General features: G+C 36.4%; 2 protein-coding genes and 1 long non-coding RNA gene across 14 annotated transcripts in view; 1 reads left to right on the forward strand and 2 right to left on the reverse strand.

Annotated features, from left to right (window-relative positions):
- Nucleotides 1–13,031, reverse strand: part of LRCH3 (leucine rich repeats and calponin homology domain containing 3) — a 135,794-nt gene extending 122,763 nt beyond the window's left edge. For 3 of the 12 annotated variants that reach the window (XM_036018234.1, XM_036018230.1, XM_036018228.1), the window contains exon 1: nt 12,662–13,026. In XM_036018234.1, the coding sequence (XP_035874127.1) occupies nt 12,662–12,923 (262 nt within the window). In that variant the 5' untranslated portion in view covers nt 12,924–13,026. Of the gene's footprint in view, nt 1–12,661 lie in introns of all 12 variants that reach the window. The other 9 variants (XM_036018231.1, XM_036018229.1, XM_036018233.1 and 6 more) reach the window with 7 other exon arrangements.
- Nucleotides 5,840–10,636, forward strand: LOC118498912. Its single transcript, XR_004901403.1, has 3 exons — nt 5,840–6,056; nt 7,704–7,706; nt 10,623–10,636. It is a non-coding gene; the product is annotated as an uncharacterized LOC118498912 (long non-coding RNA).
- A 7,701-nt stretch (nt 13,032–20,732) lies between the features above and the next one.
- The window catches only part of FYTTD1 (forty-two-three domain containing 1), a 32,591-nt gene continuing 25,948 nt past the window's right edge, over nt 20,733–27,375 (reverse strand). The window contains exons 7-9 of the mRNA XM_028503854.2: nt 26,023–26,097; nt 24,850–24,976; nt 20,733–23,157 (exon numbers count right to left, since the gene is read on the reverse strand). Coding sequence (XP_028359655.1) covers nt 23,059–23,157; nt 24,850–24,976; nt 26,023–26,097 — 301 coding nt within the window. The 3' untranslated portion in view covers nt 20,733–23,058. The remainder of the gene's footprint in view (nt 23,158–24,849; nt 24,977–26,022; nt 26,098–27,375) is intronic.

Consider the following 27,375-nt stretch of genomic DNA (forward strand, 5'->3'; position numbering starts at 1 on the left):
AATTTTAGCACTTATGTACAATTTTGCTTTTTGAACTTTATTTAAATGTATTTGTGCAAGATATTCTTCATACTTCATTTGCTCAACAAGTTTCCAAGGTTCATTCATGTAATTTCATATAGTTGTAGCTCATTCATTTTCACTGCAGTAAAGTCATACAAATAAATATACTACAACTGATTTTTCTATTCTACTGATGATCATTCAGATTGTTTCTATTTTGTCAAATAATGAACAATGCTAAGAACATTCTTATACATATATCCCGTGTACATAAACACAAGTTTTGTTGTGATATATGTCTCAGAGTCTGGAATTTCTGGGTCATCGAATATGTGTTTTCAATGATACTAGGTATTTTTCTTTTTAAAAGATTTGTTTGCCCTAACTTATAGGTGGCAAACACAAGGCCCACAGGCCGAATCTAGAACTCCTCCTTGTTTTATCTGGCATGGCACCTTGTTTCTACCCGGTGGCAGTGCCAAGCTCCTTGCCCCTAGTTAAGGAGTAGCTACATTCATACAGTCCTAAAAATTACATTCAGCCTTTGAAGGCAACCGGGAGGCTGATGTGGCCCCCGGTGAAAATGAGTTAGACACTCCTGCCCTAGTTAATGTGGCTCAGTGGACTGAGTGCCTGCCTGCCTGTGAAGCAAAGAGTCTGCTGGTTTGATTTGCAGTCTAGGGCACTTGCCTGGGTTATGGGTCAAGTCCCCAGTGGGGGGCACATGAGGGGCAACCACATATCGAGGTTTCTCTCCCTCTCTCCTTCCCTTCCCCTCTGCCTAAAAATAAATAAATAAAATCTTTTAAAAAAGAAAATGAGTTTTAAAAAAGGATTTTTTAAATTTTTAGATAGCAAGGGAGACAGGAAGAGTGGGAGAAGATCACTCATGTGAGAGACAAACTCCAATAGGTTGCCTTTCATACACGCCTACAAGGGACTGAACCCACAACCTAGGCCATGTGCCCTCACCAGGAATGGACTGGTGACCTTTCACTCTGTGGGATGATAGCCAACCAACTGAGCCAAGATGGTCAGGGCTCAATGATACTAGGTATTTTGAAAGGTCAATTTACCAATTCACACTCCCATTATCAGTGGACGAGTGTCCCCAGCGTTCTTACTTTCTTTGCAGTCCTTGGTATTGTCAGCTTTTCAAGTAGTACCTCGGTTTGGTTTTATTTTCCATTCCTTTGATTACTAATAAGGTTGAGTATTTCTTTTCACATATTTTTTTGTCATTTGGAATTCCTCTTTTTTTTTTAAGAATTTTTTTTATAAAAAGATTTTGTTTCTTTTTCAAGAAAGGGGAAGGGAAGAAGAAAGGGACAGAGACATCCTTGTGTGGTTGCCTCTTTCACACCCCTCACTGGGGACCTGGCCTGCAACTCAAGATGTGCTCTGACTGGGAATTGAACCAGCAACCCTTTGGTTCGCAGGCTGGTACTCAATCCACTGAGCCATACTAGCCAAGGGCTGGAATTCCTTTTTAAAAGTACCAGTTCAAGTGTTTTCTCACTCTTATTGGGTTGTCTTCTTACTTGTTGGTAGAGATTATATACCTATTTTTTATATCATTTGTTGGTTGTTTTTATTGGAAATCTCTTATTCTGTGGCTTATCTTTTCACTATGATGATGTGCAGATCATTTTTTAAAAACCTGTTTTTACCAGAAAAATCTACTACCTATTTTTTTTAAGACTTATTTATTAATTTTACAGAGAGAGGAAGGGAGAGACAGAGGGGGTGGGGGAAAGAGAGAGAGAGAGATCAGTTTGTTGTTCCACTCATTTATGCATTCACTGGTTGCTTCTCGTACGTGCCCTGACCAGGAATGAAATTTACAACTCTGGTGTATTAGGATGACACTCTAACCAACTGAACTACCTGACCAGGGCACTATTACCTATTTTTTGTAAGAAATAAATTTCATAAACTAGTAAAAATGCCTGGTTTTAGACTATCTGCCAATAAAAATTTAGAAATTTATAAGAGAAAGAAAGTTAAAAGTGAGTAAGGAATTACCTGAAATTTTTAGGACTAGTTTATTCTAAAATTAGTAGCACTGCATTTGATATTGCTGGTTACTTCAGGAATTCAAAATAATGCTCCTTTGTGTGAACTCTCATATTTACCATGTATTTTTTCAATGCTTGAGTGAATAACTGTTTCATAAATGAACGGGGGAAAAATAAACATGTATGTTACTACTTAAAAGTAGTATTTCATGTTATGAGATATTAACCATCCAGCCCCTAAATACAGCCAATGTGTAAAGAAATAAACTCTAGAAAATCCTTGGCCCCAACACTGTTGCCATTCTTCTGATCTCAACACTTGAGTTTGGGGTGATCTGACTCATCTTCACACCCCTCTTCAAGGCACCATCCTACTATTTACCGTTCCTCTTTTAAAAACAATGCCAGTAAAGTTTAGATTTTTACCTGAAACATAAATTTAAATCTTATTTCAGACACCTTTATACCCAATCGCCATGATCTTTCCCATGGTCTTTGCCTCTCTTTATAAAGCACACTCGCATTTCAGGAAGGGGAGGGGAAAGACATAAGTAACAGAAGTCTTTCCTATTGTGTTAATACAATATAAGAATTGTACTGTTTCTCAGGCAAAAGAGAAAGGAAGAAGCATGTGGCTGAAAATATGGGAGGTAAAGTTTTAAGAGGGGGAGTCATAAATGCTGTTTCCTGAGATATGTTCTTAGCATCCCATACTTCAATTCAATATGCATATATCCATAGAAACTTTGTTACAAAAAGGAGTATTATAACCCTAAATGGTGTGACTCAGTTGGTTGCTGGTTCAATTCCTGGTCAGGGCACATGCCTAGATTTTGGGTTTGGTCCCCAGTAGGAGTGAATATTAGAGGCAATTGATCGATTGATGTTTCTCTCTCATATCAATACTCCTCTCCCTCCTTCTCTCTCCATTACCTTCTCACTAAGAATAAACAAAAAATTTAAAATTGTTTAAAGATGGTATTATCCATACTTCTGATACTAAGATATGCATGGTGGGGGTGGATTATAGAAAACCAACAGTATAAACATTATAGAAGCTTGTTTGGTTTGATCTTCCCTAATGGTTGGTCATTTAAATCCATAGATCATAAAACAAGTATGAAAATACAATTGTGTAGGATGGAATGCCTAAGAAAATTTCAGGTCTTAAATTTCAAGTTCCCTACTGAGGTAACTTCAAACTCTGCACCCCAGACCCTCCCTGAGATCAGAGGTACCTTAATAAAAATTTACATCATTAATACATACACATCCTCTTTAGAGACAGAAACATGTGGGAGATTGTGGCTGTTAGGTATAAAGAGGTATAAAATCTGAGTTACACCATCTTTTATGTTTAAGATAAAAAAGGTTGTGATGGTTGGACTATAAACCTAACTGGGCTACACACAATATATAACACTGTTTCTATGAGGAACTGCTTTTGAAATTTTGCCTGTGAACTATGTTTAAGTTTTAAAAATTGCATAAAATTTGTTAGAAAAATTCAACTTCTAGGAAGTACCCAAAGAAAATAAGAAGAGGTGTAAGCAAAGAGTTATATGAAAGTATGTTCACAGTGTTATTAATAATAATGAAAAGTTAGAAATGGCCTAAATGTCCAATAAAAGGGATTTGGCTAAATACAAAGATATGATTAAATATTCTGCAGCCATTAAAATTCTATTATAAGAAAATTTTAATACACATGGCAAGATACGGTAATATAAATCTAAGCACACTACAAAAAGCTGAGAACATGGTTTCAATATATATGTACATGCATAAAAAAAAAACCTAGATTATATCAAATGTTCACAGTGCTTTATCTATGCAGTAGTATTACTTATTTTTTCCTTCTCTACCTTGTGTATTTGTTTTTCCAAATTTTCTATGATAATTATGTATTACTCTTACAATTATAAAAGAATTCAAAATAAAAATATAGGAGTTTATATACATGCACAAACAGCTTCTAATACTTTATCAATCAGTTCAACAACGAAAAAGAGAGACAGAGGAAGGGAGGGAGGGAGGGAGGAATCTTTTCCCCTGGAATTTATAAACTTTTTCTTGTAGAAAAAAATTATATTCCTCAAGTTACAATGAATACATAACATGGAGATACCAATTTTCACCTATCAGTCTGACGTAGATTAAAAAAATGAGAAGACCAATGGGTGCAAAGTGAGGACAACTCATGCACTGTTATATAAATCTAAGCTGAATAACCCTTCTAGAAGGATGATTTTACAATCTGTATAAGAACATTACAATACTTCCAGTCATATAGCGGCATAGGTAGACATGGCTTGCCTCTTCACACAAGCACATCAAAATTAGAACTAAAATATAAAACAACCATCACTCACAACTGTCAGAAATCCAGCTGAATGGAGTCTGACAACTACAGAATAGAAGAAACCACATCCATCCAGACTGGTAGTAGAGGAGCAGATGAGGAACAGGCTAGTCTCTCTCTCTCTCTCTCTCATGCACGTGCACACCTGAGCATGCACGCACACACACAGTGGATAAAAAGCCAGGAGGGATATCTAGGAGAGAGGAGTCCCAGACCCCACCCCAGGTGTCTCAGCGCAGGGTTCTAGTGCCAGGAAGATAATTCCCCACAACTTCTGGCTGCAAAAAATTAAAAATAAATAAATAAATAAATAAATAAATAAATAAATCCATCAGGAATTGAGTCAGTAGAGGAAACTTCTGGAGCACCAAGCAGTTCTTTTTAAGAACCCACACACACACTCACTTGCTCAGACTCACTCCCTCTGAGCTTCAGCACTGCAGTAGCAGATTGAAAGGCACCAGTGGCATACAGCGAGAAACTGAAGTGTATGGCATCAAGGTGAGCAGAGCCATTGTCCCTTTTCTAAACCCTCCCCCACAGAGCCACAGAGCTACAGAGCTGTCAAGCTAGTGCCATATCTGAGGCTCCATCAACTTGGCTAACACTGTTTGACCAGCCTTGGAGATCCCCAGAGACTCTGCCCCACCGAACTTACCGGCCTACCCCAAGGTGCTTTTCTATATGATTGGTTGATCTTGGTTGGTCTTGGCTTATGCTGCACAACTTCCTAAATCTTCCTCTCAAAAAAAAGTAACAGCTGGCCTCAGTGAGCCCCAGGTCCAGCACTAGCAAGCAGTGAGCCTAGATTCATAGCTTGGCTTCACCTGGGAACCTCTAAGCCCAGGACAAGTAGCAACCATCTCAGATTGCTATACAGCTCAGGCAGGGTGGCCCTGGACAAAACACAGGTGGGGATTGATCTTGGCTTATACCACCAGGCAACCTCAGGGCCAGTGTACTCAGTGGATAGCTACAGACCATGTTGGAGCACCACCATCCTACCCCTGTAGAGCTGACCCTCCTCAGAGGTTGGAGGCTGGTGGTCAGTGGTCACTGCCAATACTAGCAGCTAACTGGCCTGTGTAAATCCCTACCATTTATCTGCCAATAGCAACCAAGGCTCAACTACAAGAGGAGGGTGTACTCAGTCCATACGGAGGTTGCACCTTGAGTACCCAACTTGGGTGATAGGGGAGGCTGTGCCACTGGACCCTACAGGACACCTACCACATTAGACCATACTACCAGGTAGTTACAAAATAGCCATGAGAATGTAAAGTACAGTATAATAGATGGAGTAGCCAAAGAACTTATATGCATGACCCATGAACATGAACAATGGTGTGGGGATTGCCTGAGGGAGTAGGGGGTGCTGGGTGGACAGGGGTAAGGGGAGGAAATTAGTACAACTGTAATTGCATAATCAATAAAGTATAATTTAAAAATTAAATAAAAACACATTACAATTGTGCATATCTTTTAAATAATCAATTATATTTTTAGGAATTTATCCTAAAGAAATAGACAAGTTTGCAAAGACATACATACTAAACCATTCTCAGCAATATCATTTGTAATAGTGAAAGTTGAAAATCCCAATGTGCACCAGTAGGGTAAATTATTGAAAATAATGCTACAGATCTCTATTTCCTAATATTGTCTCTCATGTAGTAAAAAAAAAATTTTTGGAATATTTCAACCCATTGTTTACTATTAGTTATCTCTGGTAAGTTGTGTTCTTTATAACTTTCTACACTGTACTGATCGTGTGTAACTGTTAGTATCAGAAGGAATATTTTTTAAAATTTACTAAGTTGAACTAGTCTGAGTAATCAAAATAGTTTTTGTTGTTTTCTAGTCTTTCCTCATTTCCAAGGCTCTTCAAACATTCTTCTGTATTTGACCATGTAGTATCAGTGGATGGTAAATGTGTCAAATATATAGTCAATGCCTCTATTAACAAAGATGACATGCTTAAAGGGCAGTCATTGTTAACTAGATTTTATTTCTAAAATAAAAAATTAAATTTCATCCCTGACCCTAAGATACTAGCAAGGATCTTTTAATTATAATGGGGCCTTCATTTGCTGCCACCTCTTCCTTTTGCCTCTGCCTTCTCAACCATTATTTAATGTTTTCAATTATAGTACCCATGGTGGCTTATTTTTTGTGGATATAGAAAAAACAATGCCAAAAGAAGTATTATTTTATAAAATAATGTAGAAGAAAATTTCTATTCAAGATTGTATACCTCAACATTACTGTCCGATAAAACTCTCTGAAATGATAGAAGGGTTCTATTATCTATGCTGTCCTATATGACAGACAATAGATTTGTCTAATGTTCTGTCCAGTACAACACAGGTGGCTACTGAGCACTTGAAATGTGGCTAGTGCTACTGAAGAATCAAATTTTTAAATTTTAACTTATTTTAATAACCACCTAAGGCTAGTAGCTACCATATAGTACAGCGCTACTCTAGAAAATTTCATAGTACATTTATTGTGTTTGATTAAAAAAATACATTAAATAGGAACCAAGAAAAATGTATTTCCACTTCAGATCTGGCACTCCAGCCAGTATATATTTCCAAGACTAACGAAACCATAATTTTGTGGGTTGCAAACTGCTTCCTTGAAAAATTAACTGATCTTTTAGCAATCCTCGTTCTTTACCTTAGGAAATAAGGATCCATCTACTGAAGGTTTTAATTCTCATGGCTTCAATAGGATTGTATTACCTTGGCTCACCCACTACAATAAATTTTCCTTTTTCTTTTTTGTGTGCAATGCTAGCCTCCCCCTTATGCTTCCCTCCAAGCTGAGTCCTTGGTTTCTTCTTTTGTCTTCCATTCCAAAGATACTTCTTACTTGCCTTCTGTGAGAAAGCATCACACTATATAATCTCAAACACATCATTTAACCTCTTTGAGACTGCTTCTCATTTGTGAAATAACTCAGGTAGATACTATTGTTCCTTCAGTTTTAGGATTCTCAGAATTCTATTAATAGTACAGGCCTACTTATGAAACTTTTTTTCTCAGGTTGATTCCTCTTCTTGCCCCTTTAAATGCTGGTGTACTCCAGTTGTCAGTGACCAGCTTTTCCACTCTCCACATTTCTTTCTCCAAGCATCTCAAACTCTTCATTGTGACTCTCTCAAATTTATGCTGTAGCCCTGACTTCACTCTTTAAGCTCCAAATTTAAATTTTTATTTGCTGTACATGATTAACTAGATGTGCTACCAGCCTCTTAAAGGTACCAAGCAAACCAGAGAAATTACGTGTATGTGTACCAAACATCTTCATCAGTATAGCTTGTGATCAAAAGCACGTATTTTATGATCAGATGTACCTGAAATTGAATCCCAGTTCTGTCACTTATTAGCTGAGAAACTTGATCAGATTAATTTTGTCTTCATTTTTTTCATATTTAGAAAGGGGTTGAAAATAGTACTTACAACTCATATGGTTGTTGTATGTGCATGTTTTATATATACAGTTTCACGTACAATACCGGGAATATGCTAACAGCTCAATAAATGTTAGCTACTGTTATTATCAGTAGCATTACCACCTTCCTAGTCATCCAGGTTCCAATAGCTCAGTCATCTTTTATATATTGTTGTTTTAAAAAAACAATAAATACAACCAGCATTTGTACATTTTATTTTCTAGCACAATCTGTTTTTCATTCTCTGATAGCTTAGGACTATTATCATAGCCACCTAACCAGATTACTAGATTTTATGTTTAAAGGGTAGAAACCTCTTAGTTTTGTTTCCCCTATATTACCTAGCATGCCTAATACATAAATTTTACTATTAGACAACTAATCTTTACATCTATTTATTCCTCCATTGACCCCTTAAGTTCTTTCTTTTATGAAGAGTTCCTGACTCAAATCAGGTAAACTCTTCTTTATGGCTTTTTACTTTTAGATTTTATTTATTTATTCTTAGACAGAGGGGAAAGGAGGGAGAAACAGAGGGAGAGAAACATCAATGTGTGGTTGCCTCTCATGCACCTGGCTCTGGGGAACCTGGCCTGCAACCCAGGCATGTGCCCTGACTGAGAATCGAACCAGCGACCCTTTGTTTCGAAGGCCGGCACTTAACCCACTGAGCCACACCATCCAGGGCCCCTTTAGTTTTTTGAAAGCAGAGAGTATCTTGGTCCTCTGTGTATATTTACACCTGCCAAAATCCCTTAGTAAATAAATGTTTGTTGAATGAATGAATGCTGAGTAGCCTTACTGTCTCCAAACCTATCATCTAGCTATCTCATAAGCAAATGGTAAGTCTTATATTCCCTAATCCAACCATTCATTCTGACCAAACTGGCCTCACTACAACACTATCAAGAGTAGTCTTACCGTATTAGTCAGGACTCTTATTCTGTACCCAAAAGTGCTACTCAAATTAAGCAGAAAAGGGAATTTATTAGTCTGCATAATTTGGAAGTCCAAGGTTAGCATCAACTGGCTATTGATCCAAAGGTATACACAGATCCAAAGGCTCAAACACTATCATTAGAACTTGGCTTCACTCTTTCTTTTGGCTCTGTTTTCCATTTACTGGCGAGCTCCAGGATCACATTCTATGTTCTCAGCAACCCCAGGGTTCAAAGCATGCCTTTTCCTCAACAGTTGGAATAAAAAGTTCAGAATTAACACTTATGTGGGCTGATTAGAAAATACACCCTTCTCCTGACAATCACTGTGGCCAGTGGGATGGACAACATAGATCGGCTAGGCCTGAACCACTTGCATACCCTTGTGTCAGAGTGGGATCCATGTAACTGAGAGGGGTGGTTCCCTGGAAAAACTGGAGTACAGTATTATCAGATGAAAGGGGTATGCATGGGATAGACTAGCAAAATTATCTGTTGTGCCCTATACTCTAAAACTGTTTGCATGTCCATGAGTGCCTGGAATGGCTTTTCTTCTCATTTCTGCCTACCCAAAACAAAGCTACGTCCTTTCTGACTCTAAAAGTCTTCTGTGATTTCTCCTAAGATTTTCCTTGTCCATTGAACCAAATCACTCATTCCCAAATAAGTATGTCCCTTTTTGTTTTCCCTAAAGCTCTACCTTTTAAAATGAACAGGAAAGGAAAACCACCAGAAAATGTTCCATGATGAATTCTAATCATGTCAAATTATAAACAGTATATAGGTAATATGGACTGTTTTTCTTTTTTTTAAGAGGGAGAGAGGAAGGAAGAGAGAGATACACACATCAATTTGCTGTTCTACTCGTTTGTTTGGTTGTGTCTTACATGTGCCCAGACTGGGAATCAAACCTGCCAACTTGGCATTTCAGGATAAAGCTCTAACCAACTGAGCTACCAGGCCAGGGCTGTGCTGTTTCTTAGAATGTAAACTCTTGAAGGATAGCAGCTCTACCAGATACATCCTATACATTATGAAAGAATAAAATGTGTGGCAAATTTGATATATGCTCCATTTAAATACTTTTTTTGGCTTTAAATTTCCTGTATGGTCTAACCAAAACATTTTAGCTAACATAAATTGGGTCTGACTTCACTAATGTGAAAGGGGAACTCAAGAGTTAGATTTTAGCTTCAGTCATACTTGATAGGCTTAAGTGACTAATGCATGTGGAAAGCTATTCCAGGAACTGGAATGTATGACCAAGTGACTTCAAGGAGGTAGACAAACAATTCAACCTTTGTGTCCTAGGGGGTCTGCAAGCAATGGAGATGGTATCTGAGCCACTGTGTTCCAGGGAAGGAAGTCCAGGACACAGACAGAGAATTGTTGATCAACAGATAAAGAAGTACTAGGAAAATCACCAATGGACTGCAACTCTGATCCAATCAAGCTTTTTTCCAAACCCCTTACCTACCCTTTTTTCTCCTCATAAAAAGGTTGGCTTGAGATGCAATATTAAGACTGTTTTTGAGGGTGCATAACCTGCTGTCTTCTCAGATTGCTGGCATCTGGATAAGGCGCTGATTGAATCAAGATTCAATCTTTGTCTCTACTTATTGGTTCTGGTAGTGACAGGCAGCACAACTGCAACTTTTCCAGTTTCAAAAGTTCCTAGTCCAACTAGGCTCAAGAACTAGCTAATACCACCTTCCCTGGCATTCAGCTACAGGTCCTTGAGCAAATTATCTTCTCTCTCCAGGCCCTGGTTTCACTATCTGTAAAAATAGAATGGTAATAACTGTCTATACATAAGAGACTAGGCTATGAGGTATAGTGGAGAGAAAATAATTAGATGGACCTTGGCTGAAATTCTACCAAGTTAATGGGACTTTCTCTGAGTGATTCCTCAGAGAAAGTCCTGTAAATTCTAAGTAATTCCTCGTATGTAAAGTGGGGATTATAATATTTAGTCCATTGGTCGTTATTCATTTAACATGACGATGTACTTTAAAACACCTAACACGATGAATAGCAAACAGTTAAAACTCAATAAATGATGTTATCCACATCAAATTATCTGTTTAAAATGATTCAGAGAATAACTCTGTTTTTGTCCTTCCCAAGGTCTGCCAAATGTAACTTAGTAAGTGACATTTCTAACATATTAAAATGAATTTAGTAATAATAGGTCATAAAATACTTTGTAGTCTTTTTTTCCATTTACACTTTTTGACCAGATAAAGTATCAACCAACCAAAAATATGGTTTATATATATATAAACTATTAAAATAAACATGGGTAACAAATTCAAAATTCAGAGTACAAGAAGTAGTTCATTGGGATTACTTATAAATCTTCATAAATGCCCATGGGTTTTCTTTGTTAGTTAATATTTCTTAATGGCAAAACACTTTGGTCTTACAACTGTTTAAACAATGGTAAGATAATGAACTAGATAAACTACTGTAATCAATTTGTTCTTTAGCTTCAGACTTAATGTAGTAATATGAAACGATTCACACCAATATGAAATTGCTATGCTATCCCCTGAATATACAGCTATTTCCCAAAGATAATCAGAAAATATGGGGTATTAATGACAATTTTAGATGTAATCTATCAGAACACATGCAAAAAGCAAGTGGCTGTTCATATTTACCTTAGCAATAAAGTTTAACTTTAATGTCATTCACTAAAAAATACAAACTATATTCAGTACAACTGTTTCCAAAAAGTGATTAGATTTAACAAGCAGGCATTTAATTACTTCCATTTCACATGAGAGCAAGCGTTTCTTTGGAAAGAAGATTCCTGAAGTAGTTTAACATTGTGTTTTTCTAACAAGACTGAATCATATGTACTATTTACCAGTCTTTAATGAGTGCACAAGCCTACGAAGGTGTTAAAGATTTTAAAATAAGAAATAAGAGGGAATAATTAGACACAAAATACTATAAATTATTTGGTTGCAAAAACACTATAAGAAAATAAAGTAATTATATCATGCTACTCAAACTTAAGGGATTTTTTTTCCTTTGTATTTGTGCAGAACATGAATAGACTCAGCTTTTGATCTACTCCAAGGAGCTGTATCTTAAACACAAGAGAAACATTATGGTGAATACCTCAGTTAACAGACATTGCTCTCTACAACAGCTCTATACAATGAAGAAAACTTAATTCCTTATTAAGTTCATTGGGTTCAAAAGTATGTATAAAGCAAAATGTTTTTTTTTAAGCATGAAATACTGATATGGTAGGCAACCTTTATCTTTTCGAAGTAGTTTTCTACTTTGGGGGGGGGTCGTGAGGAGAGAGGGGGCACGAGTAACTGGAAGTTGGAGGGTGGGCTCTAGTTATTTAACAAGATCATTTGGTAAGTCAACTACATGAAGTCGGCGAAAGCACAGTTACAGCGTTTGGGTTCATGCTAAAAACAACTCTCGAAAAAACGCCAGTGCTGAGATCTAAACATTCCTGACCATACAGTGACCAGCGCTACTGAGATCTAATTAAGAGCGCACTACAATCCCCGGTCTCAGCAGAAACCTGGGTGGGGCAAGTGTCTATCTCAGCAGGGACTGAAGTTAATTTTCTAGGAAAGGAAACCACCACCCATCAATCCCCTACGGTCTTCCCCGAAAGATGCCGCTGTCTGCCCCTCCCTGTCTGCCCCTCCCCGAGCTCCGGATCTGGCCCGTAGGCCCAGGAGCGGAGTTGGGGAGTGGTTGGGGCAGTCGCCTTCTCCCGTTATGCGCGGTCCTGACTAGGAACTATGGGAACAGCGCATTAACTACCCGAGAGGTCCCCACCAGCTTGGGCGGCCTCCTGCGGCACCCAGGGCCTCCTGTCCACAGGGATGTTCCCAGTCCCACTCACCCGCCCGGGTGGTGTCCGTCAGATCGTGGTTGGCGGCTCCCCGGGGAAACTCCCTCAGTTTCCGGCCGCTCAGGCTCAGCACCCCGGTTACCGCCGCCTCCTCCAGCGCTCGCTCAAGGGAGCGGCTCCACGAACTAGGGCCAGGACCGGGTCCTGCCCCGGAGCTTGGGCCGCAGTTAACACCGGAAAGGTTACCTCCCGACGCTACTGGGCCAGAATATTCTGCAGCTGTAGCCACAGCGACCAAGCCCGCTGCCGCCATTTCCCAGACGACAACTACTAGACCCAGTGGTTCCGCGCATGCGCGGCTAGACCTGAGGGTTGGGCGGGGAAATTTATAGACCCCAGACGGTTCCCTGGACGGAAAAAAAAGACTGTGGTGCCCTTCGTGCATCTAGGCGCTTGCCTCCGCCCACTAGGTTTTCACAGGAAAATACAACAAAAATCTGGAGCAGCCACTGCTCCTCTAAGGCTCCGGGTACATTTTAAAAATGCCCCTGCAAAAATATCTTTCAGACAGCACTCCTCACCTGCTTTCTTCCCTCGGTATTGGAGGATTAGAGTGAGCATTAAGTTAAGGTTTCTTAACACTTGCTGCCAGAAACTTTGGCTGGGGTGCGACATAAAACATTTCCCAACTTCTGTTATCTGTAAATCAAATGATCCAAATGGCGACTTGCGCATGTATTCACTATTGCCTGATGAAAAACTAGACTGGCTCCCAAATTCCACAGGTCTCATCTAAAGGATTATACACATATACACAGCCCTCCTTCACTTTTATGAAATAGCTCGTAACAAAACCAAAATGAGTATCTTAAATAGTACTTGTCCCTTTAGGCAAAATTTTAGGCAGCATAAACAGCATTAAAGTCTAAAATTTCGGTTTGCAACCAAAATTGAGCAAATCATCTGACCATAATTTAAATGTGAGAATTAAAGGTAGAACTGAAGAAAATGGTTTTAAAAAAAAAGAAAACTATGTAGTTTCAAAAAAGTGGAAAATACCACATTTTAAACCAATTAGACTTCACTTATGTTGCAGTCTAGCATATTCTTGAGTGTTTTATTTTTGCGGAGGTGGGGGGGACGGACATTTAAGCCATTACTGCTATATCATGTAAATTTCCCCAATATTCAATCAATCATCAAATATTTACTGTGGGAAATAGAAGAGGCTGTCAGATACAGCACTTTTCCTAAGAGATTATAATCAATTTATAGAATCCAGACAGAACAATTAGAAAACAAGACACAAAAAAAGGCCTGAGTAGGAGTGGTGTGATTATCAATCAGAATTCAGAGAAAAGGAATCTATATCATGGATGGCTGAGGTTTTGAATTAAATCTGGATTAAATGAGGTAGGCTGGAAGGTGGGAGTAATGTTACAGATTGTGAGGAGGATCACCAAACCCAGGTATGATTTATAATAGTACATATAGAGAACATCAGGGCCATGGACCAAAAACCATGTCAGAAAACATAAAGTAATGTTGGGGAGATCCTATAAATCATTCAAGGTCTAAATCTTCATTAAACCTTGACAAGCATTTTCCCCAACTCCTAATTGAAAGAGATTGTAAAAATGTTTAATCTCAGTGGCAAAGACAATTAGTAAGGACTACTCAGAGTTCTATGAACTCAAGACTACACACTAGGTTCTTCAGCAACAAGTTTCATGTTCAATTATCACTGTTCTTTATGAGCATGGGTCACTGCAATGTAAGTAATATATTGTTATTTGTTATTCCTGGCAAATAACATTTATCCTATGCATGAATTGGTTTTTATTCTGGTATTCCTAAAATTTTGTTACTCTTAGAAAGATTTTAAACTAAGAGCAGGATCTCATTTTATAGAGAGGCAGTATTTCAACCACAATGACTAAAAAGCATAATCATATATTCCACACTAATGCTACAATGCTATAGAAATAGTTGCCAGATCTTTCTAAAATGGACTACATATCATCTATATTTGATTACCTATTACTTTTCACATTTACACTAAACTCTTCTGACAAGTCCTCTGTAATATGACTTCCTTCCTTTCTACCAGTACATCTCATTATAACAACATTCCATACAAATTGTGGTCTCTACATTTCTGGCCAACTTTATAGACTGATGTTTCTTTGTCCATTCAACTAGATTTTAAGGCCCTTAGTATGTTAAACTCTATCATCTTCCATAACTCAGGGCTGAGCATATTTTTTTTAAAGAGGGCAAAACTTTTAAGAGTTTATTTATTTTTAGAGAGAGGGGAAGGGAAGGAGAGGGAGAGAAACATCAATATGTGGTTGCCTCTTGCTCATCCCCACCCCCCACCCCGCTGGGGACGTGGCCTGCAACCCAGGCATGTGCCCTGACTGGGAATCAAACCACTACCCCTTGGTTAGCAGGCCAGCGCTCAATCCACTGAGCTACACCAGCTAGGGCAGGGCTGAACATATTAATAGGAGTTAAAAAATAGTAGAAAAAAGCAGAGACAGAAGGTGGGTTAAGTACTAACAGAGGTTATGTACATTATACAGGAAAGAAGTTTGGGAGGAAAGAAAAAAGAACTACAGCCCCGAGCAGTGTGGCTCAGTTCCTTAGGTGGCATTCTGCAAAGCAAAAGGTCACAGGTTCACTTCCTGGTCAGGGCACATGCCTGAGTTGCAGATTTGATCCTGTCCCAACTAATTGATGTTTCTCTCCAGGTCTTTCTTCTGCCCTTCCCTCTCTACAAATACATAAGTAAAATCTTTAAAAAAAATTTACAACTTTTGAGAACAAAATAAGTAGGTAAATATTTGAGAGCCAAAAGACAGGCTTGTGATCAGGAAAATGAAGGTGCTATATATACACCATTATACTAGAATAAGTCCTGGGTAAAGAAAGCTGGTAGATCAAGAACTTACTTTTGAGACTTTGAAGGACTTAAGGTTTCATTTATAAAGGAAAGGTAGAATATGAAAGAATTCTCATTCTACTCCTCCAGTATTCTTCATAAAGCAAGTGACAAGATCATCTTGCAAAAACAAGATATAAGAAATGGAGTCATTGCTGGAAGTCTAGTGATGGATAAAAGTGATGAGAAACAGTTGCAAAAAAAGCTGTGAGCAAAAGGGCTACAAGGATCTATAATTTATTCCACTACCGCTCTGTAGTCTGGAAGCAGTTGAAAAATAGGCAGTGGGAGTTATTTAATGTTAGAAATAGATACAGAGAACGCCCCTGCTTCTTCCAGTTTTATAGACAGTAAGAAGCAAAGTTTTCACTCAAATCTCAATACTTCTCTCCAGCTCTACATCACATAGAAATAAAGCCTTTCTCCCTTTCTACTCACTAAAAATATATTAGTCATTCCTTTAAGACTCTACTTTTATAAACTCAAAGCAGTAGGGTTAAAATCTGTCAATTCCAACCTCTTCAAATGTAAAACACAGAAACTGGTTTGTTGAATATAGTCAATGTTTGGTCCTTCCCTTTCTGACTCCTTTAATAAACACTAATAATTGGCTTTTTAAAGCTTTATATAAGAAAATGTAGACAATGTGATTTCTCTTCGCATTAGGGAAAAATGGATATATAAATTCAACACATACATACTAAGGAAATAGTTTTCTATTCATCTTTAAACATCTGTAAATACCTGAAGACATTAAGAACAAGGAATTTTAGTCCCAGAGTGGTATCACATTTCCTTATTTTACCAAACTTTATGTTGAAAAGATTTCAGATAATAAACTGTAAAAGCAGGAAATAAAAAGGAACATTAGAAATCAACAATTTATAAGCAAATCTCTAAATCCCTATTAATGGTCCACAATAGTCCAGAATTCTTGTAAATGCTTGGGCTCATTGGTATCATTTTTAAAAAGGGACAAATTCCAACTTGATCGATGCAAAAAGAACTCTCTCTTAAAGGAAAGCTTAAATCACGTTTCTTTTTCTACAGTGGCAAAAAATAATCATATAATTCTGATGCAAGTTCAAAGGTAGACTGATCAGAAATGAAGAAATCATTTTCTGCCCTAATACTGCCCAAATTCAGAATGTTATCAATTCTCTTTAGTTCAGTCAGCTATTTTTTTCCTCACTCTTCTCTCCTTATGGCAAATAAACAGAAAAACTCCCCCCACAAAAAACAAATTACCATGACACTGTGTATTTTGTGTGAATTATGAAAGCTATTGACAGCAAAATACGTCTGTTCTAACAAAAAGTAACCATTGGGCAATGAAGCCTATTTTCTTCATACTCAAAAGTATTTTATGATTTGCTTATAATTAAAATTGTGGTATTCTGTACCAATTAAGTGATGCTATGTTTGCTTGTGCCATTTTGAAGACTTTAACTTTCTCAGGTTATTAATCAAAATTATTGTATGAGTTAGCCAGTAGAATCTTTAGGTTAAAACAACAGATGAAGCATTTTTGGAATGTTTAATGTAATAAATATTTTTGGACATTTTTAGTAGTATAGGCCCTTTGCTCAGCATTTGAATGTTTCATATATTTTTATTTCACAGTTAATATCCCCTCCCCAAGATTGCTATTCCAATCCAATGCCTGAATGACATTTTCTAGTAGTTTGACATATTTTTTGAGGAATAGTTTGTGATTCCAATGCAGCTGTCTTCATTACTGTTGCCATTATATTGTGGAAAAAGCAAACCCCTTTGATAGAATTACTGCATGTGTTTATGGGGAAAATACTTTATAAAGAGTAGAATTATACAAGTGAGCGAAAACAAGTTGGTCAGCTTGACTATGGAGTGGTGGCAATAATATAAACCAGGGGTATTAAACTCATTTCCTCTGGGAAGCCACATCAGCCTCCAGGTTGCCTTCAAAGGGCCGAATGTAATTTTAGGACTCTATAAATGTAACTACTCCTTACCAGTTAAGCAAGAGCTCAGTGCTGCCACCAGGTAGAAACAAGGTGCCAGGCCAGATAAAACAAGGTGGAGGGCCAGATTGGGCCTTGTGTTTGCAAACTGTGATGTAAACATTCCAGAAGACATTGAGCTGAACCTAAGCTCCCTTGGAATATAAACCGACACAGGAACATGGAATTGCCATTTGAAAACTGCTACTAGGTAGTCTGGACCTCAGGGGCAGATCAGCCAGTAGCCTAAAGTCATTTCAAGTACAGGAACTATATTGGGATTATAGTTATATAAATTTAAACATTGGGTGTAACTTCTTTTAAGAATATTTGTACACTCGAGGCTAAGCAGAATTGACTCTATTTCTTCAAGTGTGATATTGAGTTGACTATGTTTCTTTCTTGACCAACTCATTATTCCCCTTCCTTTTCCTAAGGCAATAGTGCACAACTTAGGTTATGTTTGCTTCAAAAATTTGAATGGAAAACTTCATGTCATGATCTTTTCTTTCTTACAAGACACCTGGTTTATCACCTTGTTCAAAAGTAAATGTTCTCTTATGCTTTTAAAATTACCTTTTGTAAAAAAAAAAAAGGGTGAAGTTTATGCCTATTAGAAAAAAATATAGTCTGATTAGGAACACCAGTCTTTTCTAATAAGTCTTCCAAAAAAACTTGAATACCAAAGTAATGAACTCTTACAATCACCACTGGTAGATTTACTTATGATACCACAAATGCTGAAGTACTACCATTTCTTAGATATCTGACAAGGCTCACACCATTCCACTACTTTCTGTGGGTGTCCAATTCATAAGAACAGCTTATTATGAACTAAGAATTAAAGATCTAACTTCAGGCTTCCAGCCAAGATGGAGGCATAGGCAGATATACTTTGCTTCCTCACACAACAACTGATTGAAAGACAAAAAACCACCAGAACTGCCAGAAAATTGAACTGTATGGAAGCCAGACAAACAAAGAAACATTCATCCAGACTGGTAGGAGGGGTGGAAAGGATGTGAGACAAGGGGGCGGCTGGCAGACTGGGCAGTCCCACATTAGTGTGGATAAAGCAGGAGAAACAATTAGGGACCAAGACAAGACCATGCAACCCTGGATTCCAGCTTAGGAAACTAAACTCTTAAAACCTCTGGCTGTAAAAACCTGTGGAGGTTGAGACAGCGAAAGAAACTCCAAGCTTCACAGGAGATTCCATTTGAGAGATCCACAGGGTCCTAGAATGTACACAAGCCCATCCACTTGGGAATCAGCACCAGAAGGGTCCAATTTGCTTGTGGATAGCAGAGGAAGTGACTGAAAATAGGGCAAGAGCCCAGCAGCACGCGGCAATGTTCCCTCTCTGACCCCTCCTATACACACAGCACCACAATGCAGCAATGTGGGTTACCCCACCCAGGTGAAACCCTAAGGCTAGCCGAGACAAAGAAAAATGGCCCAAATGAAAGAACAGATCAAAAATCCAGAAAAACAACTAAGTGATGAAGAAATAATCAAGATGCAGAGTTCAAAACACTCATAATCAGGATGCTCAGAAATGGTTGAATATGGTTGCAAAATAAAGGAAGAAGTGAAATAAATAAAAGTATACAGGAAACCAACAGTGAAAGGAAGGAAACTAGGACTCAAATTAACAATTTGGAGCAGAAGGAAGAAATAAACATTCAACCAGACAGAATGAAGAAACAAGAATTCACAAAAAAATGAGGAAAAGCATAGGAACCTCTGGGACAACTTTAAACGTTCCAACATCTAAATAGAGGTGCCAGAAGAAGAGGAAGAGGAAGAAATTGAAAATTTATTTGAGAAAATAATGAAGGAGAACTTCCCCAATCTGGCAAAAGAAACAGTCTCTTCCAGGAAGTCCAAGAAGCTCAGACAGTCCCAAAGAAGCTGGACCCAAGGAGGAACACACCAAGACACATTATAATTAAATTACCCAAGATAAAAGATAAAGAGAAAATCTTAAAAGCAGCAAGAGTAAAGGAGAGAGTTACCCATAAAGGAGTTCCCATAAGACTATCAGCCAATTTCTCAAAAGAAACAGGGCTGGAAAGAAGTACTCAAAGTCATGAAAGGCAAGGACATACATTCAAGATTACCCTATCCAGCAAAGCTATCATTTAGAATGGAAGGGCAGATAAAGTGCTTCTCAGATAAAGTCAAGTTAAAGGAGTTCATCACCACTAAGTCCTTATTAGATAAAATGTTAAAGAGACTTACCTAAGAAAAACAAGATAAAAACTATGAACAATAAAATAACAACAAACTCACAACTATCAAAAACTGAACCTAAAAAACAAAAACTAAGCAAACAACTGGAACAGGAACAGAATCACAGAAATGGAGATCACATGGAGGGTTATCAGCAGGGAAGGGGAGAAGGGTAGATGGGGAAAAAGGTACAGGGAATAAGAAACATAATTGGTAGGCATAAAACAGACGGGGAGGTTAATATTATGGGAAATGAAGAAGCCAAAGAACTTATATGAATGACCCATGAACATGACCTAAGGAGGGGAATGCTGTTGGGAGGGGTGTTACAGAGTGAAGGGGAATAAAGGAGTTAAAAAAAATGGGACAACTGCAATTGTATAATCAATAAAATATACTTTAAAATAAGATCTAACCTCAAAAAGACTCTGCACACACATCTTGGAATGCTGGATATCACTTAACTAAGATGTAAATAGAGGGGTTAAACTGGGTGATCTCTAAACACTCATCTAGGCTAGCATTCTGCATTGTAAATAAATTTGATTTTCTATTTTATTTTACATAAAAATTTATTGATTTTAGAGAGAGTATGTGCAGAATAAAAGAAACATGTTTTTTGTTCCATTTATTTTATGCATTCACTGGTTGCTTCTTATATATGCCCTGACATGGACTGAACTCTGAACCTTGGCAATTCAGAACAATGCTCTACCCAACTAAGCTACCAGGCCAGTGCCTTTGATTTTCTATCTTAACTCATCTTGGCTACTTCCTGTTGGGGCTACAAATGAAATGTTAAAATGCAGTTACCAGGATTCAATATCAGTTTTGATTTACCAATTTAATTGGTAGGTAGCTTTTCAAATCTAAAAATTATAAAAAATATAATCACTACAACATCTGTTGTTATATAGAACAATCTAAAAACCACAACATAATCTTTACAGCTAAGAATAAATCATTTGAGACCTGTAACATTTTATTTGTTAAAAATTAACAGCTTTAGAATATATCTAAATGTAACTTTTCCAAAAAACACCGGAAAGTACAGTGTAAAGCCTCTCCTCATTAAATATAAACTTTCATTTTGTGATGCACTGCATCAATGTTTTGCATACACCTTGATGCAAAGGAAATTTTTAGTTACATCTTGTTTTTGAAAAAAAATTTTTAAGAACTGAAAAAGAATGACTACAACCACATTCCAAGAAAGAAAATTTTCCTCCAACAAAGCATATTCTTATGTTTATATATAACACATTAGCACTGGAAAATTTTAATTTAGTTGTAACAAAAGCAAAATTTTATATTAAAAAGAAATGAAATTACAGATGCATGAAGAGCAAAAGTTTAATATACCAAAAACACTGTGTTGTTGCTTGATGCAGTTAATGTTAATATTTGGGGCAATTTTAATGTTTTCAAAAAATACATTAATAACAGTTCTGTAAAATATTTAAAATAAGAAAATGAAAACATCTTTATACCATATTTTCACAAACTGCTCTAAAGACAGCAAACTCATGCTCAGTTGTTTTTCCTCTGCTTTAAAATAAACTACCAGTAATTTAAACCAGTCTAAAATGTATTGGTCATGGATCATATCTAAGCATTTGTACTTGCAAAAATGTTTTACAATGAGTGAGGCCTTGGCCTAAGGAGAGATGAGTTTATTTTTAAATTGTGTGACCAGCTTCCAATAATCCAACATCAATAGATTTACTGGCAAAATACCAGATATTAAGGATCAGATTTAATTCTTTGGTAGGAGCATGAAACTGTTTTTGATAGCTTTCTGTGGCTAGCATAAACCAAGTAACCATGGGAGACAATAATGAAGTCTAGTATACAATGCAAGGCAGACAGAAGCCATAACTTAATGTCTTCTTTTTTCTTTTTCTTAACAGAGAAATCAATGCTAATTATACTGCAGGGAAGCTAGCACCTACTTAAGAGGATTTAACATTATAGCAAACCAAAAGGTTAAGCTTCAACGTGACCAAACTTGTAAATGGATATTTTGCTGCATTTTGGCATTATACTGTAACTTACAGTATACAACCATCTGAGGACTCTTAGCACTAGCTTGGCACAACTGACGACTAATTCTTCCCATCCCTCCAGAGTGTGGCAGGAAATAATCTTTTTCTCACCACAAATGCCTCAACTTTATACAAGTAGTCAGAGTGAAAGGTATAAAAAAGGTTATAACATAACTCTATTTTCATTTCACATTTTTTTCTTCATGACATATTCAAGTATATTTTTGTTTTTGGAGCTGTATACTGTTTAATTTAATAAGCTTAAATGTCTATAAAGTTTAACTTTTCAAATAAGAAGAGTATAGGACTTTATGGCTATTAATTTTACTATCAAAATATCTAAGGGACTCAAACCATTTTAATAATTACAATTTTTCTAAATACACTTGAAGAATTCTTTGCGAACACTAGACTCAAGACCACACTAAATCCAAACAGTATACCTATGACCAGGGTTTTAAAGTTTATCACCTCAGTAACCTGTCTTCAACCTGCTACTTCCCTTCATGCTTTCTTCATTTACTTACACAAATTGTCAGATTTTCACATTGGACTTTCTCCTCCAAGGCTCTATTAGATAATTTTGTAAACATGCATTTATGGCCTTCAAACAGCAACATTTTTAAACTGAGACTAATGCCTAGAGTCACATACCTTTTTAAAATTTCAACTTTAAAGATTTATAACTCTGGAGCATTAACCTAACACTATCTGGAAAATGAACCAAGTTTCAGATATTCCCATAAATCTTAAAACCCAAAAGTGCAATTCTAATTTTTTAAATATCACTAGTGAAGAAAAGTCAACTGCACTTCTTACATCAACACTATTAAAGAATAAGTGATGGCAACCAAGGGGCCTACTCATATTTCTGAAGACCAAGATTTACCATGGTAAAGTATAAAAATGGGCAAAGGAGATGAGATCCTAAGTACCACTATCACAAAAATAATCAATTTCTGTCTTTCTGTCTTCTTTCTGCTGTATGAGGAACTAAAGAAGTCAAATAGCAAATTCTTCTGTCTGGGTCAACCAAGAAATCTTTAAGAACAGAAAGGCATTTTCCCTGTTATTCTTTCAGGGCATTATTTATACATGTTTAAAAAAATTCAAAAATAAAAATACAAGTATTTAGCCTTGTGAATATTTTCAAATACAGTTTCTTGAATTTCTGTGATGAACTCTTCAAGCAATTCAACTTTTTTAACAGAGTCATCACTCAAAGTCCCTTTAACGTGGGTTCTATCCCACAGTTACAAAGCGGCTTCCACCTTTGCTGAATGTGAGAGTGGCTCTTTGTTCCTTCAGGATCCCAAATCGCTCATTCAAAGTCATTCCTGTCTAGAGAAAGTAAAACAAAACAAAAATTAACAATTTGACTGTAAGCCTTATTTACTTTGGAACAATGTGATCATAATGGTAATTCATAGTAACAATAACTAGCATTTCCTGAAATTTATGTGTATGAACTCTAATTCTAACAAAAACCATTCAAAACAGGTGAATTTAGTGACACTTAAAGAAGTTAGTTCATTTGCCTACTGTATAGCTCCAGAATTTAAACCAGGAAGTGTGACTCAGAATCTCCCCTCAGTACTGTAATGCCCACATTATTCACTACATAAAACACATATACTACAATGCCTATAAGTCATACACCCAAAGATTTCTCTATCTGAATTATTTTTAGTCTCTGCAAACATTGCCACCAACTCTAGTGATGTCTCTGATAAAAGTATAGTTGGTTAGTCTTGTGAAAATTTTCAAATAAATCTTCCTGAATTTCTGAGTTCTTGAATTTCTGTGAATTCAAAATCAAATCAAATAAAAATCTGGTTTTTGATGAACAGAAAGCATTTTGATGAACAGAAAGCACAATCAAATTATATTCACCATTTCTGAAAGGAAAGTAACAAGAACAAAATAAAGTAAAAGTAAGCAAAATTAATTTGGTCAAATTTCTGTCTACACTTCATATCTTCAATTCTGCAGATTTTTATGTCAATATATACAAACAAAGCATTTAACAAAATTTAACACCCACTCATGATAAAAATTCTCAGCAAATTATGAAGAGAAAAAAATTCCCTAAATCTGATAAAGAATCTACTACAAACCTACTGCTAACATCATACTCAATGATGAAACATTTAATGCTTTCTCCTCAAGCCTGGGGACAAGGTAGGAATACATGCTCTCACCACTTCTATTCAGCATTGTGCTGAAGGTCCTAGCCATTATAATAAAGAAGAAAAAGAAAAGGTTTAAAGATTGGAAATGAATCTAGATGATGACATGATTGTTTACATAGAAAACCCTAAGGAATCCACAAAATTATAAATAATAAGTGAATTTTAGCAAGATCACAAGATCCTACATTATTACAAAAATTATCAAAACCACAGTAAGCTGTATCACTTCATATGCATTTGGGTGGCTATAATCAAATGATATACAGTAACAAGTGTTGGTGAGAATGTGGAGCAATTTAGAACCCTCATACATGCTGGTAACAAGATAAAATAGTGCAGCCACTTCTTTGGAAAACAGTCTGGCAGTTCCTCAAAAGGTTAAACATTGGGTTAGAGGCGACCAAGCAATTCTATTTTTAGGTGTTTACCAAGGAGAAATGAAAACATAAATTCATATAAAAACCTGTAAATGTTCTGAGATGTATTATTCACAATAGCCAAAGAATGGAAATACAAATGTCTATCAACTGATAAATAAAATATGGCAATCCATATGATAGAATATTGTTCAGCAATAAAAAGAAATGAAATATTGCTACACTTTGGGTGAACCCTGAAAATACTATTTTAAGTAAAAGAAGCCAGTCACAAAAGAGCACATATTATATGATCCCATTCATATGAAATGTCCAAAATAGGCAAATCTGTAGAGACAGAAAATAAATAGATCAGTAGATTCCTAGGGTTGAGGAGACTTAGGACATCCTATTCAATCATTTTGTCTTGTTAAGTAAAATATTCTTAGTGAACGGCCCAAAGAAATACAGGGGGGAAAATTTACCTGTTTTCCAACACTATTTATGTCAAATTGTAGGGGAACACCTTTAGGAACTTTCTTTACATCTGATGGCTCCCGTTTTGTCAAGAATGAGGGTACAGCAGTACGAGTTAATCGTGGTTTCTGAGTTCTATTAGAAAAAAATTAAAATGAAATTAGACCAGCTCAATAATCAAAAGAAGAAAAAGAAATAAGTCAGTACATAAAGACATCTTGACTTATACACATGTTCAAATGTGTTAGGGTAACTATTTTATTTGTGTTCTCAAAAAAAAGTACATGGTTCTTAATTGACTAATTTAGAGACTAAAATGGAATACCTCTTTAAGTAGAACTATAAACTTTTCAACAATTTTGAATGACTGCTGATTTCCAAGTCTTGATCCTCTACTAAAATAAAACAACCTCTGAAGTCTCATTAAAGACCTATCTTACATTCTTTTCATTTCAATCATTAAAATGACTAGATACAGCAAAAACTCCATAAACTTAGAAAGTTTATAATGCAATAAATACAATGGAATGGTTAACAAAATTAAGGTTATCTAGATAAAAGAACACCCTATAAAGACTTTTAAAGGAAGATAATTAAAAAAAAATGTTCAAAATCTACTGGAAGAGAAGGGAGCAAGTAGGTATAGTTTTACCTTATTTATTATTAAATAAAAATAGATTATATATTATTTGTTATATATGCATCAAACTTTAAAATAAAAATATAAAATTGTTGCTGGGGCCAGTTGGCTCAGTTGGTTGGAGCGTTGTCCCATACACCAAAAGGCTGTGGGTTCAATCCCCAGTCAGAGCGCATATATAGGCTGCAGGTTTGATCCCTGGTTGGGATGCGTAGGAGAGGCAACCAGTCGATGTTTCTTTCTCACATTGATTTTTTTTTCTCTCTCTCTCTAAAATTAATAAACATATCCTCAGGAGAGGATCAAAAAAGGTGAAATTGTTAAAAGTGGTGACTTTGGGGCTATAGAACCAGGAATCAAGGGAGCTTTTGCTTTTAACTTTATGCTATACTATTTTCTATTTTGTACCTCAAGTATCACCTTTATCCTTGTCTCAGTTTATCCTAATTTGGACATCATACTCCAAGCAGAAGTCCAATACTTTTCTATTATCTTATATACTGAGAGGTTATAATTTCTGTAAAATAGAGCAAAGACTTACACTGGACACTGCACCGCTCCAGGGTTATCGATGGATACAGTCAAAATTCCTCCATTTGTGGTGGAAGTCCGCCATCTAGTTTCAGAAAACCAGAAACTACCTCAGAATAAAGTTTATAAATCCTATAATGTATTAAACATAAAAAAACATACATTTCAAAGTAGATACTACTTTTTCTTAGCTTTTCAGAAATACAACATCTTGGGTGTAAGAAATCAATGCTTTAATTTATTAAATATTTTTCAGTATAACAAACATATACACATTTTAAAAATCGAATAATATAAAAAGGCTTTTAATGAAAAGCAACAGTCCTTCATCCCACTATTTTCCCCTTTTTGCTCCCTAGAGGCAGTACTTTTAACCTTTCCTATTTTTACTGCTTGCTGGTTACCTCCAGTTCACTAAACAAGATGCTTCTATATCTTACTATGATTATGATTTAGCTCAGCACACTCTTTAGTTTCCCTTCCTAACTCTAAATGTTTTGATGGCAGTATCACTATGTTTCTCCCATTATAACTTCAAATATACTTAAGTATCTTTCAGTATTATCTCTTGACACCATCCCCTCCCCATTTAGTATAAAAGAATAGTAGTAGTACCCCTATTCCTTCCTTCCACCTTTTCTCCCACTTTTTTTTAATGAATTCTACTGTTATATTTATGTCAGTTAGAATTTGACATTTGTACTATATTGTTACCAAATTAAGAATTTGTGCTTTGTAGCTCTGGCTGGCATAGCTCAGTGGATTGAGCGCAGGCTGCGAACCAAAGCATCACAGGTTCGATTCCCAGTCAGGGCACATGCCTGGGTTGCAGGCCATGGCCCCCAGCAACTGCACATTGATCCCCCCCTTCCCTCTCTAAAAATAAATAAAACACCTTTAAAAAATTAGGAAAGAAAAAGAATTTGTGCTTTGTTTCATAGGCTGATTCTCAGAGTTCAAAACAAACAGCAATTTATATTACAATTATATAAATATTGTTCATGTAGAAGCAAATAGGCTATGATTATCATTTCTTCCTTATCGTTTCCACTGTTATGAACCTGTGCAAAAGAATATTGCTAGAATCAAGTTCAAATAGTTCCCTTTCTTATACTCTAATTGCTCGAAATCATGTCCCAATTTAGTTGGCATCATATCTGGACCATGACCATGGTTTGTATGTTTTGTTTTCCAAAAAGTAGCCAAAATTTTAAATAGTTTAATCTGAAAAACTAACCATATTGATGGAATTAGAATGTTATAACTCATACTTGGGAAGTGCAATTCTAACAGACAAAAAAAACATTAAAAAAAAAACCTTAGTAGGGGTAAGGGGATAAAACATGTGAAAAGGGAAAATATT

This window comes from Phyllostomus discolor, chromosome 2 (assembly GCF_004126475.2).
Source record: "Phyllostomus discolor isolate MPI-MPIP mPhyDis1 chromosome 2, mPhyDis1.pri.v3, whole genome shotgun sequence".
Lineage (NCBI taxonomy): Eukaryota > Metazoa > Chordata > Mammalia > Chiroptera > Phyllostomidae > Phyllostomus > Phyllostomus discolor.